Below are 16,136 nucleotides of genomic sequence, written 5' to 3'. Positions count from 1 at the left end.
CCTATGTCTGCCACCCTGCCCTGCTGTCTGATGCCCTTCCTAGCACCATAGCTCTGCTCATTGTTTGTCTTCAGCTCTAATGCTTGTTGAACTCTTAAGGTGGTGCGGTTTGTAGACAGCTGTTTGTATTGGATAGCTTTTTTTGCTGGCTTGGTTTGCTTAGCTTACTTTACTCTCAGTAGTAGTGTTGGATATGTGGCAAAATTAGCAGGAAAGACAGTGTGGTACTGCCTGGTGCTGGGAATGGGAAAGCATGGGTGAGCCCTTGTGTGAGTGGGTGGTTAAGGTTCAGCTGTGCTACTGAAACAGGTTTGAGGAGACAGTTCCTGGCACTGTCCTGTTGGCAGAATAAATGTACTTTGAGCTGTTGCCTTAGCAAGAGGCTTTGTGTAGGAAGAGCCTGGCAGAGCCTTGGGAGTTGTGGAGAGAAGGTGCAGGGCTCTGAAGTGTATTGACACGGTTCGGTGCCTGAATAATATCAATTATTATGAGTTAATTGCAGGAAAGTGCAATAACAGTTAATTGCGGGAAAGGCAGCCTAGGCTTATTTCTCTATGTGCTTAGCAGCAGGGGTTGTGATGAAAACTACTTTGGTTAAAGCTGTGTGAGAAAGATCTCTTCCTCCAGTGGAGATAACGCATGCAGAATGGGACTTTTTTTTTTTTTTTTAGTTCTCCCTAATTGTGACTTGTGGGGCTTTTTTTCCTGTTTTTGTTCAAGTTGTGTTGGCACATGTTGTGTTTCCTCCTGTCACGCTTCCCTTTCCCTGGTGGGTGCATTAGTGATGCTACCAGGTTAAGAACAGTTGAGAAGGGAGAGGGAGGATGAATTGAAATACTCGGTGAAGGTGTCTGAAGGTAGTTACTGTGTTGTTTTGCTAGCTGTCACATACGGAAGGCAGTTTCTTAAGGTAAACCCAGACTCTCCCTGTACTGCTCTTTATTCTTTGAAATGAAATGTAGAGCTTTTTATTAAGGCAGAATTAGAGTTCAGTGCTGGAAAAGCTTGATGGGAGGCTCTCTTAGCTGCAGGGACTTAAACAGAGGTGGGAAGCTGAGTGTAAACTGGAGGCTGGGCTAAAAGATAGCTTCTGCTTAGAAGCTTCAGATTGTTAGAAGCATGGTTTGATCAAAAAGGAAAAATTAAAGCCTCTTTGGCTTGTTCTGTTTCCTTAAACCTGTTAGTGTTCCTGACTGACAGCTTGTTTATCCTGGAAATGAGTATGAATCCTGGCCCTTTGGCATACCTCCCTGGGCAGCAAAAGGGAGCACTTGCTTTGCTCACTGCTGAGCTCCTTTATGGGCATTGTGCAGATGCAGCTGGCTGCCCAAACCTATCCTGGCTGCTAATCCAAAGATCAGACATGGGGTAATTGCAGTTGATGTCTCACCTTATTCTTTTCTCCCTATAATTCTCGCTCAAAATCTTGGTTTGGGTTAGCTGATCATTGTTTAAATTCTCAGCTGCTGATATGAGGAGTACATACAAGGTACCTAAAATGTAGTTATGGCCTAACCCAGTTAAAAAAATACTAAGTCTTCTTAAATAAAATCGCTCTGAAATACAAGCAGAAGTCTGCCTAGTTTAAATCTGTGGCCTGCAAGGATCCAGTTAGCCTGCAGTGTTCATAGAGAGCTTTTGCTTGCCGTTTCCAGAGTTCATGGTGAACTAGGGCACTGTCAGATCTGATGTATTCTCATTCCCTTCCTTAAGAACCCAGGGGATGGGTAAAAAAGGGGAGAAAAGGTGAGGAAGAGGCCTTTTTACTGGTTTCATCTGCCTCAGTCTTAGTATTCTAAAGCAGCATTCTTTGAGGGGGCTGGAAAAGTACTGGTAAACCTTACTGTGGGTAGAGATCCCGTTAGGTCCTTCAGTGAGTGTGCTAATAATAGCTGTGGGTTTTAGGCAGAATGGAAGGAGGATGAGAAGCATGCTTTGTCACTACCCCTACCCTCCAAGTTTTAACTTGTGTCTATGGAGAAATGTCTGTCTGAGTAGGTTCATGATGTACTTTCAGAAATGCAGTCCTTTTACATATATATGTAATTTTTTTTTTTTTTTACCACTTACTAGGCTGTGTCAGGGTTTGTGCTGCTTCTGTCTAGTCTCTGCTTATTGGTATTATCTTACTTGTCTGCATTTGGTGAAAACAGCTGAGTTTGAGGGTTGACTTTTTTGTTGCACCTCTTCATTATATCCCTCTAGCTTTTCTGTTCCCTCAAATGGAGAAGGCAGAATACTAGCTTACCAGTATGTTGCATAGCTATGGAACCTGAATGCATGCAGCCCATTCAGCAGAGAAGCAATGTAAAGCACTCAAGAGTAGACAGGCCTATTGTTAAGTTATGGTGCTTCACAGATATCTAGGTCATCAGAATATCTTCTTTTTTCCCTTCCCTGGCAGAATTGTAGCTTCAGGTATTCTGTCTTCTGCTCACAGTTTATGTAATAGTTCTAGATCTGTCCCTTAATGTCCCATTGCCCTGAAGGAACAGAGAGTTAAATGCGTCTTCCCCGCTCCCCTATTCCTCTGTCAGTCTTATTGGATATCCAAACAAGTCTTTGGAACTTAGCTCATCAGTGCTATTTATAGCTGAAATATTCAAAACATTTAATTATTTCTGGCCTTAAAATGAGCTACTTAGCAGTATTTGCTAGGCAGCAATAGGAAAGCAGTGATGCATTAAGGTCTGTGGCAGCCCCATAGCTTTCATGTGGGTCTTGGTGAATTTATTGTGTGGAGCAGGGCTGCTGGAGAAGGGGGAAAACAACTTTGTGACTTTAGTGATATTTTTTTTTTAATTTTTTTTTCAGTAGATGTGCCAGATTTTTCACATTGTCCAAATAAGACTTGGTTAACTTTTTTTTTTTCCTGTGCTCTGGAACTTAATTCACACATGCCTACATTTTCCTTGGTTCACTACACCAAACCAAGAAACATTTAAGCAGTTAGTCTCCTTTCTCTCTAAGGAAAATTTCCTAGGTGAATCTCTGAGATAATGCATTACATTTAAACGTGGTGCAGCAGTTTCTTCGTGATAACATTTTAAGCTTTTGATTCAAGCTGTGAACTCCCTCAGGCCGTGGAGGTAGAACAAGATTTCAAGCCAGATGGTTTGAGGTTAGTGTAGCCCACTCTAGCTTGCTTTACCGTTCAGGTGTGTGTAAAAAAACCTATCATGCATCCATATTGAACTAGGAGGGGGAGACTTAGGATAGCTTTTGTATGGACACAAATGTGTGGTGTCTGTAGAGCACCAGGAAAGAGTTCAGGGATGCTGAGAGCTGAAGTATCTAGGGGTACTTGAAGCTTTGATTTAAAGTTGGACGTCTAGCAAAGCGCAGGTTTCTGTACAAAGAAGATATTTAAGACTACCAGCTTGAAGATATATGGAGTGGAGTCTTTGTAACTCCTTGGGGTAGAGCAAATGGAAGGACACTCCTATATTATGGAGACTTCGCAATGCTACGCTAATGCAAGTGACTTTTTTAGATTTTGTTCATAATCCAGGTCTTAAGTGACTAAAAAGCAAATGGCATTTAAATTTATTTTAAGATTGTGCTTGTATCTGTGTGCAGTTGTCTGTTGAACCCACGGTCCAGAGAAGCAATTACTAGTTGTCATTCAGTGCTTGTTGATCAAACACCTGTACTGTATCTAAAACCAGCTGAGTTTAGCAATTAGTCTGTGGGTTTTTTTGCCATGAAAGAATGTGAGTGATGTGTTTAACGAGCTCAAGCTGTATTTGGGTTTAAACTTAAAGGTAACTATGTTGGTACTATATTTCAGTTAAAATCCTTAAAGCAAGCACCTTGCATTTAAAGCAGGCTGTCTCTTATTTTCATAGCATGCAAGTTGAGCTGGCTGTTCTCACTCCCATGTTCTTACACTGTGGTACAAATAGGTCATCAGCTACTAGCTGTGTACTTGGGGAAAGCAGGAATTAGCTTTTCGTTTTACCTCATACCTTAAGAAATAGGTTATTTAGTTGAGTTTGTTCAGTTGAAATATTGCCTGTGCAATAAGAAGCTACTGTTCTCAAAATCTGGCTTAGCATTTCAACAAATGGTGCTTGTTCTGCATACTTAGCTGATGAGTGTCATTAGTAGTCCTGCTGTAGTTGTTGCTGAAGGGAGTGAAGAGCTTGTAGGGAAACTGGGTGGTAATATCTTCTCTAGTCTATATTTGCTTCCATTCAAGCCTGTCTGCTTCTGTGCCTTGCTGTACAGTATTGCTTTTCTTGTGTCTCCCATCCTGTTTGACCCGGGCTAGTCAGAACTGTGCATTAGCTCATGTGCTCTAATTGAATGATTCAGGTTGGAAGAAGCCAAAATGGAGCAGGGAATGATGAGCAAACAGCCTTAGGAATAGGCCTGAATGGGTGGCAGGCTTCAGGGACAAGTCCAGTTGATGATCTTTTTGCATCAGCTCCACCCAGAGTGGTAGATATGACTGTAGTGTGGAGTATGCTAGTTCAGTAGTACAGAAGCTTCAAAGGTCAGATGAACATCTTGGGGAAAGAAAGAAAAATGTAGCTGTGGCTTCCTGGGCCTGCAGCACTGCGCTGCAAGCTCTAGTGCCGTATGGTTTGACAGATGAGAGCTTTTCTGTATGTACTGAAAGTCTGAGGTCCAGTCTTTTGTGCATGTGGGGATTTCTGACAGCATGGAGACCAACCCTGAGAGTGAGCTGGATGAATCTACTAGCTTGTCCTTAGTACTCTGGCAGGAGGCAGTGTTACCTGGCTGTTCTGCATGCAGTACAAGGAGCCACCAGATGTGCCTCTTGAAACAACCACTCTCTGAGCGTGGATATACTGGGTCTGTAACCCTGGTACTGGGACGGAACTGGATTTCTCAGTGTTGAGACACTATTAAAAAAACAAAACAAAAAAATAAACAAAAAAACCCCCACGAACAAACCCAAAACAACAAGTCTGTCCTTTGGTTGCTTCTGTAGCAGTACTGAATGTGTTGTCATGGAGACCTGTATAGGTCCAAATTACTGTTCAGTTGGCTACTGTCCACTTCAGTGGTCCAAATTACTATCCACTTCAGTGCAGGGATGGTCATTCTGTGAATGCCACCTTCTAAAGTTAGTTCTCATCCATTCCCATACTTGATTTGCTGGGACTGCTGCAAGAACCAAGAGCAGTTTGTGGTCCTTATACTGGGCTTTAGGACAAATCCACTTAAACTCTGAGTTTCAAGTAGTACATTATGACCATGCTGGGGCAGGTGAGGAAAGGGAGGGGGAAGTAAGGAGCTCTGAATTAATGTTCTGGATTTCATTAACTCCTGGCCTGACTTGACTTGACAGTGCTATCAGCACACTTATTTTATGAACTACTTACAGAACTTACTACAATGCTTCTGCAGGTCTTGCAGAAAACTGGACTGCGAAGTGGAACTTCTTCTCCTGACCACTATTTTGAGAGACTGCTCTCAAAGTAGTTCTTGGAAGTGGAATGTGATCCTTCCCAGGATGCCAGAACTGTGAAGGAAAAAGAAAGGCTTCTAAAGTACTCCAATGCTGCCAGAGATGGTGTCTAACCAGAGTAACAGTGCAGCCAGAAGGCAGTATAGAGGACCAAAAAGATGACATCTGCCTAGGGGCATGTGACAAATTAGCATATGCTGATTATGCTGCTGGGATGAGCAGTAGCACTTGCTCTACAGTTAACATGCTTAACTTGTGCAATGACTGTCCTGCTAATTGCTAACTAGTTCAAAATCTCTTGAAGGGAAGGGTGTGCTCTAACTTGAGCATGAAGTTATCAAACCAGCTCTTCTGGATGGATCAAGTTTCCTTCACAGCTGTCAACACTATAGTTCTACACCCTCTGAAGTGCTTGATTCATGGCAATGGTGATCTTTTCTGGAGATAGGTTGGGAGCTTTCAGATATACGAGGCTGGCTAGTTTAAAAAAAAAAAAAAAAAAAAAACCCAAACCAATAAACCAACCCAAAACAAACAAAAAAGCCAACTTGATGCTCTGGACTTAATCTTGCAATTTCTCCTGGTAAGTGAAATCTATAGGAAATGAATACATCTGAAGATGAATCTTCTCTCCCCTCTGAGCTAAGTGAGTTCCAGGGGTGGAGAATACTGCTAATACTATTAACTGTTATGAGTTTTTAACAGGCATATTGTGTGTAAGCTCTTGATAGTGCTATCTACTTGTGATAGGGACAATCTGTTTGTTTAGAAATAACTAATGATAAAAGACCACTCTACTTGTTTGTTCGGAAAGCTTCTTGGCTTGAAGAGGCTTTGGGTGGCTGTGCTCTGCACTGCCGGAAGGATGCTGCTACAGCTTGGGCTTTAAGGTCTATTAAGGTTCTCATGACTTCCAGGTAGGAAAAGATGGTTAATGTCAGGTTCCAGATGAATGAAGAGAAGTTGCAGATGTTGCTTCAGACTATTTTACAGTCTGCCTTAGTTTACAGAACTGATACCTTACTGCAGCTGAAGTGAAGTATGCATTTAAATAAAAAAATACAAGGCTGTTTTAAGTAATCAAGTTAAACTTGTTGCCTAGGGAATACATGGAAGCAGAGGCTTTGATGTGTTGTATGAATATCTGTTTGCTAAAACACAGGCGTCTCTTACTTGGAGCTGTCTAATCTTAATGCTTTTGTCAATAGAATTATTCCCTTTATGTTTCTGGGCTGTGCTGCTGAAGGCTTTCTTTCTGAGAGTCAAAATCTTCATACCTCACCTGGACTATTTTCTGGCATAGGAAGGACGCTATCTGTATGGGGCAAAAGCTGTTTTGTAAACTCTCTTTCGAAAGAAGAGGGCTTGTTTAATTCCTGGGAATGCGAAAGCTCTAGGCCAAAGGTGAGAAGTTTTCCTTCTGAAGTGGTGACCAATGTTGTATCAATCTAGTTTGTGTAGTTTGGTGTCCTGTTGGCAGCTTTTTGTTTTGAAGTTACTCCTTCCAGTTGTCAGGCCTGCTGGCGCAATTCAATTTTTTGGCCTGCTTTGTCAACCAGTTTGAGTTAGGATGATGCTGGGGGCTGCTTTGCACACCTGTGTGGATAGCATTGGAGTTTAGTTCTAGCTGCTTTAGGATTTAAGCATTCAAGTTACTTCATTTTCAAACCAAGTACTACATTAGCTTAATCCCTTCAGAGCAATTTTTTTTTTTAAGATTTAGTTCCACTGGCCTTTGAGGCAGCACAGATTTGATGCTTGGAAATGGAAATGTCCTCTCTGATTTGCAGTGAAGTGAAATGTTGTCAGAACCAGCTAAAGAGGTAGCTGCTGGAAAAACTCCAGGGTCACCATGTTACCGGTTTTTCAAGTTCATAACTCAAATGTCTCGTTACATGCATGAAACAGTGTGTTGGAGCACTGTTCATAAGTCTTTTGCTGAGGTTGGCATCTAGGATGCAAAGTCTGGCAGAAATGACTTGGCAGGTCCTGTGGGTATTGTCAGGGTCTGCCATGAACAAATAAAACTGTGGTGTGTCCCATGGTGCCTCATGACACATCCTGCAAGAGAACCCTGCTTCTGTGCTCCTTCCACAGGAAGCGTGGAGGCCAGGTAACATGCCTGCCTGCAGTGCATCAGGTATATGGAGATGGCTACTTTTTGGTCTTTGTTAAAGCAGCGCTTGGAAATGCATGACTAGCAGTCCAATGTACTTAAATCCATACAGTGATTTTTTTTCCAGACAAGTAGCTGCTAAGAAGGTGCCTCAATCAGATTTGTGCACAGGGTATGGCAAAATGTAAATCTGGAGTTGGAGACAAGTATGTAAGGACAAAACTGCTTCCAGATGCTTGGTAGGAAAAGTGGAATCAGGCCAGTGACACAGTTTGTTTCTGCTGTGGGATAAACTTCAGTGTTGTCGTACTTGAACATCTTGGGTTGGTCAGTTTGTTTCAGCCTCTGACCTGGTAATTCTGGAAGTCAGGAAAATAGGATATCGGTACTATTGTGCTGTATGTCTGAAGTGCCACGTTACCTTAATTTATCATTCATTAGGAAATTAAATCTCATCTGAGTTATAGTTCTTTCAGCTGCTGGTTGGTCCTGAAAGGGTATTGATTCTTAAATTGTGTATAAAATATTATCTTAACTCTTTTTGAAAGAGTTGGTACTTTTATTAAATATTGCTTAATAATGTGTCATGGGAAGAAAATGAAGCCAGGAACTGCTTCAGTGGTTTTTCTGTTTTTCTTATCCCAGAAGTGTTAGGCCTTGCACGTGCTCTGGAGTTTATCCTCTTGCAGGCAGTGACTAGGCACTCTGAAGTCTGCCCGTATTGAGAATTGAAATAATGTGGTGGAATTAAGAGAGGAATTTTGTCATCTGTCCTAGTCATCTTAGTCATCAACCCCTGGGGTTGCATACTAAATCAGTGGTCTTACTTGTACATGTTGGTAAGCAAAACTGATGGAAAACATTGATTCCTGCCCCCCCCTTATAAGGTGGCGGTCATCTAAAAATGGCCTTTTTTGGTCCTTTTTGGAGCTTATTTTAAACTAATTTGTTCCAGATAAGAGAGAAAATGTCATTGATTTTTAATGGAAGTTATACTTAAGAAGCCTTTAAAAGGGATTTTGATGTGGAAAACTAGTTTTCTTTTGTGATTTCTTAAAACAGAGGATACTGAAGATCTGAAATGTAGACTTATACACAAAGCTGATAAACAGCAGTTCCCTGTCTGTTTTCATCTCACTGTCTGCACGTGTACATTCCCAAGAACGTCACCCTTGCTGCTGGTAATGAAAGCCCAGCTCAAGGCTTTACTTCATAGGAATATCTAGTGCCATAAGCTCTGACTTACTAATGTATTGTAACCTGTCAATTTGCAGGTAAGCATTATGAGGAAGAAGAGGAGGAGGATGCCCTACCTGACTCGGATGCCCTGCCAGACTCAGATGACGAGGTGGATTTGGATAAGCCGTGCCCCATACAGATTGTTCTTGCTCATGAAGATGACCATAACTTTGAATTAGACGAAGAAGCATTAGAAAAAATCTTGCTTCAGGAACACATCAAAGATCTTAACATAGTAGTTGTGTCTGTAGCAGGAGCTTTCCGCAAAGGAAAATCTTTTCTGCTGGACTTCATGCTTAGATACATGTATAACAGGGTGAGTAATTTGGATTTTCCCTGCAGGAGAAAAATAGTTTGGTATTTTAGTCATCTATGTTTGTATTTTTGACTTGAGCACAAATATTACAGGTCAAACTCTTCTTACTTGTTGGGGGGTGGGGAAGCCAGCTGCTCTGTTTCTGCTCTGTGAAGAAGCGTGTTTAAGTGACAGTCTTTCAATATACATTTTCCTGCAGTTACCAAGGCAACTTACCAGTGTACCAATGTAAGTGGGCATGAGAAGAGATTGAATGAGGGAGCTTTGGGGAAGGGCTCATCTAAGTGGTGGTTTGGAGGAATCTTGCTTTGACTTGATGTTCTGAAATCATATTGTAGAACTAGCTTACCCATTGCTGCAAAAAGAGTCTTATCAGGTAGCTATTGGAGGACTAAATCTGCTTAAATCTGAGGTATGGCAAAAGGGTTTCCTATTTGCTGCTTGGAATGTGTCTCTGAACATAATCCAGGAACTTCTAAAATTCTTTTCAGTCCTTGGTTAATGAATGCCTGATCTGAAATTTAATTTCTTTTCTTAGTTTTTGGCTGGTGTTGTTTTGTGTCTACTATATTTTGAACTTTTGGCTGACATGGAGAAGATGGGGTATGGCCTCCTGTGAACATACACATCTGCCTATCACAGGTTGTGGTGTGTTTCTTTTAATCTGCAGAGTGAATATTGACAATTCAGTGTTTTGTTGCTTTTTGAAGATCTTAAAAACCAACAAACAAACCCAAACAAAAAAACCAGAATAGATTAATTTTTTTGGTCACTGTTCTTTGGGATTGGAATTCATGGTAGCAGAAACTAACTGTGACTGCATCTGTATTACCTTTGTGCTAGCTGACTTGAGGAGAAATCAAGATGAAACCTGCAGTTATGGGAAGTATGGGAATATTGCAAAGAAGCTTCTGGTAGTTGGCAGATGAAGACTTCCTTTCTCTCGTTCACAGTAGCGCCTGCTATTGAATTCCTCTCACTGATTTGCCAAGAGCTCTGTAAGAAAGACACTGAGGACATGGTAGGAGGAATACAGAGTAGCAAGCTGGTGCTCCAACTTCTTAAGGCTCTTTTAACCTAGGGAGAAAGAAATATTTAAAAAAATAGAAATAAAAATTTCATTGGTAGAGCTGTTCAGTGGATGGCATTTTGTGTGTGTGTATAAACCCTCTTGTGTCCTGTTTATATTAAAAGCAAAACAAAATAAAAAAAAACCCAAACAAACAAAAAACCAAACTCCCAGGAAGTATAGCAATCTGAGTTGGATGGTGGCTGGGTAGAGGTAGTGCTAGTTCCTTCCAAAAATAGAAACAATTTTAAGCAAATACTCTAACTTGCAGATTGTGAAATAAAACAAAAGTTCATAAAGCAAAATGGATTGAAACGCTGTTTCAGCCTTGTTTAGTATGATGCCTCTCTGTTGCCCTTATTGTACAATCACTTTTTTCAGTTTTTATATTGGTGTCTTTCAAAATACTATTTGTTTCATTTAACCTGAAGATGGAGGCAAACTTGGCCATCTACTGTCACAACTATCTCTTACCCAAAGCAGAGAGGTCCTCCTCCTGGCCAGGTATTTGCATTCTGAAGCTGTAATGCTTGCAGGCCTTTAGCTGAGCTGATCCAACTTATTGATGCCTCAGAAGACACTTCACTTTGCCAAACTGTTTTCCTGCCAGCTCAGTGACGTAAACTGGCTTAGGAAAAGAGTTTGACAAGCATCAGAGCTGTTGCAAACTGATTGATGGGAGTTGGGGATGAGAGAAGATAAGTCCAACACCTCTTCTTTTGAGCACTGCTGAATTGTATCAAGTCAAATGGTATCCTCTATGCTTAGGCAAATTTCAGTCTAGGAGGGGAGGCCTTGGTATAGTTTTATAGTAGTACTCTTTTGTCTGATCATTCCATTTTCAGTCAGGCTTAATTGCGATTCTGTATTTTCTGTGAACTCAATACTGGATCCTGCATGAAGTGCTAAAGCATCTACATTCAGTTTGTACACTAATCAAGCAATTTTGGGACATCCTTCCCCGTGGATATTAACATGCATGATGAAAAACTTGCCAGGATACTTCATGATCCCATTTTTTTGTCTTAAACCAAGAGCTGGAGGTCATGTGAAAAGTTACCATTCTAAAAGTCTCATCTGTGCCTGTTGAAGTCCCAGGTAGGATTTTGGCATGGCTGGGATTGGTCCCTAACTTCAGAGAGGTAGGCATCTCATTTCAAGCACTGATACTCTGTGTGATGATTGCTCATTTGAAACGGAACAGAATAATGTTCCATTTCAATAAAACAGCAGCAGTTGTATACTTGGCAAGCTGCTGCAAGGATCCCGTGATCTTTCTTGCAGTTTTAGCCTTATTAAGAGTTGGGTGCAGTAGTGTTAGTAAATTTAGATTTAAAAGCTTTTTTTACAGGTGTATGAGGTTCTTACTTGTATTAATTGGTAAGGTGCACTGTGTTCTAATGGCACTAAGCAAATAAAGCTGCATTGGTCCTTTCCTTACTGTGGAATATATTTAGAGAGGTTATCTTGTAGGTGACTGATAGAAAATTGTAGTGCAACTTCTAGCTTGATTTCACATAGGAACAAAGTCTTTTTTTCCTCCTCCCATCTCTTGAGTATCTTTCCAGCCAGCTTGATGGATGCAGACTGTTAAAATACTGAGTTAACTGAGGAAAGACGGAGGTAACAAGCTAGGAGTTCTTCAAACTGATATAAAGGTCAGTCAGAGACAGGCTTAAGTGCATCATCCACAAGATGAAGCAGCTTCAGCTGAAGTTGTGCCTGCTAAGACACCAAAGTCTCCTGTGACACGAATCACATATGAAATCAAATGTGGTAATACCTAGTGCTCATTGAGGGACTTGTCAAAGGATTGGTGTAGTTTTGGTCTGAATTGCTACAAATAAAGATAATTTCTGGACCAAACTAGGAAAAAGTATCCTTGTATAAATGAAAAATGGAACAAATTTTTGAATAATGTAACAGATTCTTTTGAAAAAGTGAAAAGCTACAGTCCATTGATATGTGCCTGTGAAATAGGACTCAGGATTGCAAAACTGTATCCTGGAGTGTAGTGAAGCCTAAAGAAGGCCTGGAGGTTTCATTTCTAGAGTGGCCAGTGGATGCATAAGCATCTTCTGGGATAAAAACCTGTAGGGGAAAGCTGTGCAGACTCTGCTTAGTCTGTGTGGTAGAGGTGTATGTGCATGACAAAAAAAAAAAAAAACCCAAAAAACCCCAAAACAAAATAAAAAAAAAATAAAAAAGAGGGGACCCCCCCTGACAGTCTACCTGTAAAGAGCTGTGTTTCTCTTTATTTGGATACCTGTGTGCACTTTCTGAATTTGTATCTACTCATCTCATTTGCTTTTGCCATGTCTGATCCAAATAGCAAAGCTGAATGGTGTGCCCATAGCATTTGGAAGAATGCTGGTGCAGAGTTCTTGATTGCCACTCCCTCTTAGTATGGTTTGCTCTGTGCTGCTAGGCATGAGGAATGTCTGCAGGGTGGGTTGGTTTTTTTTCCCATCCTCCTTTAGAAATAAGCAGTTCCGCTTAGTTGTAGAAAGTATTTCTATTATGTACAGCCCCTGGGTGCTCATGATCTTTTCTGAGATGTGAAGAGATGTGTCTTGAGCTCTTTCCTGAAGACTGCCAGTGCAGAGTCAGCAAGGTAGAGACCATAGCCTAGTGAACTGAGGAGTCTCCCCTTTGACCTTCTCAAAGAGCACACTTTCCTGGCTGGTGATCTTCTCTGGGCAGTCAGAGGCAAATTTATTAAATCTCTCTTCCTGTTCTGTCAGCATGCTGTGTTCTAGCCTGTGTAACAAACGGTTTTTCTCTAAGCCTCCTCATCAGTTAAACTCTTGTCTGCCTACCACTTCTCTCTTGGAGGATTTCAGCGTATATAAACCTAGCACAGTGAAACTTCCTTAGGGTACCTGTTCATGCTCCTTACTTGCCCAGTACATAAACTACATTTCTGGGTTAAATGTGCTCGTATGATGGCTGGATTCTTCTGCATGAGCTACTGCTTCATGAGCATGTCCATGAGCCAGTCCTTGGGGATGGGAGACCTTGTTACAGTACCATTGGCCAGAAATGTTAGCTGCAAACTGCACTTGACTCTCTGATAGCCTTTACCAAAGTGGGCAATGTGCCCATAAAATTTTAATATGAATGGGTTGATTGACATGTATCAAACTCGCAGTGTTACCTTTTCTCTTGAATGCTAATCACTTACAAAATCCTTTTTCCTAACTGTGAAAAGTATAGATTGTAGATCCTTCTGGTCCTTGCCTGTTCTCTTTGGCTTCTGCAAGCTAGCATTGGGAGTCTTGTGCTGGCCTCTGTCAGTGCAGGGATTTAGCTGCTTAGCTAGTTTCAGCAGCTGACTTGTTTGTGAGGAGGAAGGAAGAGGATTAAGTCGAGAGCAGGGTTTTTTTTGTTCCTTGCAGAGGTTTAGCTGTTCCTGTAGTTAAAATACATACCGTTTACAACTGTTTGAGTTCTCAACTGTGTGAGAAGAGCATGAGTGTAAAGTGGAATCAGTAGAGAAAACTGAACTGTTCTCATTAGCTCTGGGTGCTTAAGACTTGAATTGCTGCACACATACACTCTTCAGTGGCTGAAGAGTTGGGCAATCACTGAAATCCAGTAGACTCAAACAAAGTTTCATTGTGGATGATCCTTGAAATGCAGCAGAGTGGCATTGTGTTTTAATACTTTGTGTATGTTGTCAATTAGCTCTGAGGGAAATGAGTGTGGATGTCTGCTAAAACATAGCATGTTTAAAAAAAAAATAATCTCTTCCTTGGGTTTAAATAAGTTTTTTCCTTTTGTTTTGTAGACCTCTCCATGCTGGATAGGTGGAAACACTGAGCCATTGACAGGTTTTACATGGAGAGGTGGATGTGAACGGGAGACCACTGGCATTCAGATTTGGAGTGAAGTGTTTGTAATTGATAAACCCAATGGAACGAAGGTAAGTGCTTGATTTCAATAGGCGTATGTAAGGATTTTTGCCTCTGTGTGCATACCTTTAATGCAATGGGTTTCATGGAGGCAGTTCAAACATCAGTTGCTTTCCTTTGCATTCTGCAAACGTAGCTGCATAATATATTTGGAAACATTCTATCAGTGCAAGTATGAATTTTCCTGCTGGATTGTAAGATTCAATCTCCAGCAATAATCCCATTCTGAGAGTACCTTGTTATGGCAAAGTCTGCTGTGTCCAGGCTGATGGGTTATCCTGTGGATGTTGTAGAACTGTAATGGCTATAAACACCATATACAGACAAAGGCTGTGATAAGAACAGCTCTGTAACAAATACTTTTTTGAGAGGTCAGAATGTGTTCTAGCTTGTAGCTGTGTTCTAGTGAAACACAATGCATGGATATAAGTACTGGGAACAGCTTCAGTGTCTGAAGTTGTCCTTCCATATAGCTTAATAGGTAGTCTGTTAGAAAAAAAAAAAAAGTCTAACAGTGGGATAAAAGGCACTAACTATTCTAATCAAAGCTGATGCATCTTTTTTAACTCTAAGTCAGTTTAACTGCAAAGTTTGGTTGTGGGTGTTTATCTTCATGCTGAAACAAAGTGTTAATGTTGTTAATAAATATTTACTCCACAATACTGGTGGTGTATTTTGAGCTATTCATGTTCTCCTGAACCATAATCTCTTGGTTATTTAGCTTTCATACTCTTTGCTTTTGTAACGGAAACATCTGATGGCCAATTAATATGGAACACCAATCTTAAACAGTTAGTGACTTAGGGCTGGAATTTTTATCAAATTTTGTAGCTAACCAAGGAGTTCTCTGGCTAAAAACCAGCGACATTGTGAGGATCTATTTGTATCTGGGGACAAATCACTCACTTGTTCTTGCTTATCAGTCATCTCTAACTGAAAGAGAAAGGAATTGTTGTAGATCCCAAAGACATGGGAATTGGACAGATTAGCCTTTATCGTTAAGATCACTTCATTTCTTGTTATTCCAGCATACAGATCCAGTATCAATTATCTTGTTTTCTTCTGAAAATGATTATTTTTAGATAGATAGATAGATATATTTTTAAAAGTAACCTTCTTGCTCTTAGCTCTAATGAACTGTGCTGGATTATCAGCTGAGACTGAAGCTCTTCCAGTGGATGAGAGCTGTCTGTTACTCTGCACTGTACCCCTACTGGGCTGAAGGAGGCTATTTCTGTGGGAGAGGGTAAATAGTGTAGCAAGGCCAAGAACTTGAGGCTGATGATCTGGCCCTAAAGTTGTTGCTTACTCAGCTGTAGATGTGTATAGGCACGCGTGCAGAGAGTTGACTGAGGTTTAGATACGGGGGCAAAGACTTGCTCTACTTGAAATAGAATTTATCCCAATGGCCTGGAGTTTGAAGGTGTTAACAATTTGATTAACTGCTGCTGCTCTTTAAAACTTTCTAGGTTGCTGTACTACTCATGGATACCCAAGGTGCCTTTGATAGCCAATCCACTATCAAAGACTGTGCAACGGTTTTTGCTCTGAGCACCATGACGAGCTCTGTCCAGGTGAGAATACCTGTGCTGGCAAATAGTGGCAACTATAGGAATCCTCTGTCCTGAACATGCAAAGAATATCTCTCTAGCCAGGCTTTGAAAGTTCACCTGCATATTTTCCTCCAACTATCATTTAAGCTTTCATACTTAATGTCTTATTTTCAGTGTAGTTTACTATGTAAGTTTCTCTGAGGAATCATGGTTATCTAAGGCTAAGCTGAGTTAAATTGCTGATGGAAATGGGAAATCCCAAAAAAAGACATCAAGGTAGCAACTGCTTCTGTAAAGAGGCGTCACAGAATCTTTTTTAAGACTTTAGATACAGTTCAGGGTAATTACATTGTGATCAGCTAAACTTATAATTGCTGCTACTGTTAAACTTCTGACAGTTCTCTTGAGCTATGCCCAAAACTACTTTTAAGCCGGTGCCTTAAATGTGCCAAAAGTGAGCAGGTTTTTGAGGGATGATAAATGACCTTC

General features: G+C 40.9%; 1 protein-coding gene across 3 annotated transcripts in view; it reads left to right on the top strand.

Annotated features, from left to right (window-relative positions):
• The window catches only part of ATL2 (atlastin GTPase 2), a 42,425-nt gene that overhangs the window by 10,672 nt on the left and 15,617 nt on the right, over positions 1-16,136 (top strand). For all 3 annotated transcript variants that reach the window (XM_074150108.1, XM_074150109.1, XM_074150107.1), the window contains exons 2-4: positions 8,831-9,111; positions 13,971-14,105; positions 15,564-15,668. In XM_074150108.1, the coding sequence (XP_074006209.1) occupies positions 8,831-9,111; positions 13,971-14,105; positions 15,564-15,668 (521 nt within the window). The remainder of the gene's footprint in view (positions 1-8,830; positions 9,112-13,970; positions 14,106-15,563; positions 15,669-16,136) is intronic.

This window comes from Numenius arquata, chromosome 7, assembly GCF_964106895.1.
Source record: "Numenius arquata chromosome 7, bNumArq3.hap1.1, whole genome shotgun sequence".
In the NCBI taxonomy this organism is placed as follows: Eukaryota; Metazoa; Chordata; class Aves; order Charadriiformes; family Scolopacidae; genus Numenius; species Numenius arquata.
This window is presented reverse-complemented; position numbering and strand designations above follow the sequence as displayed.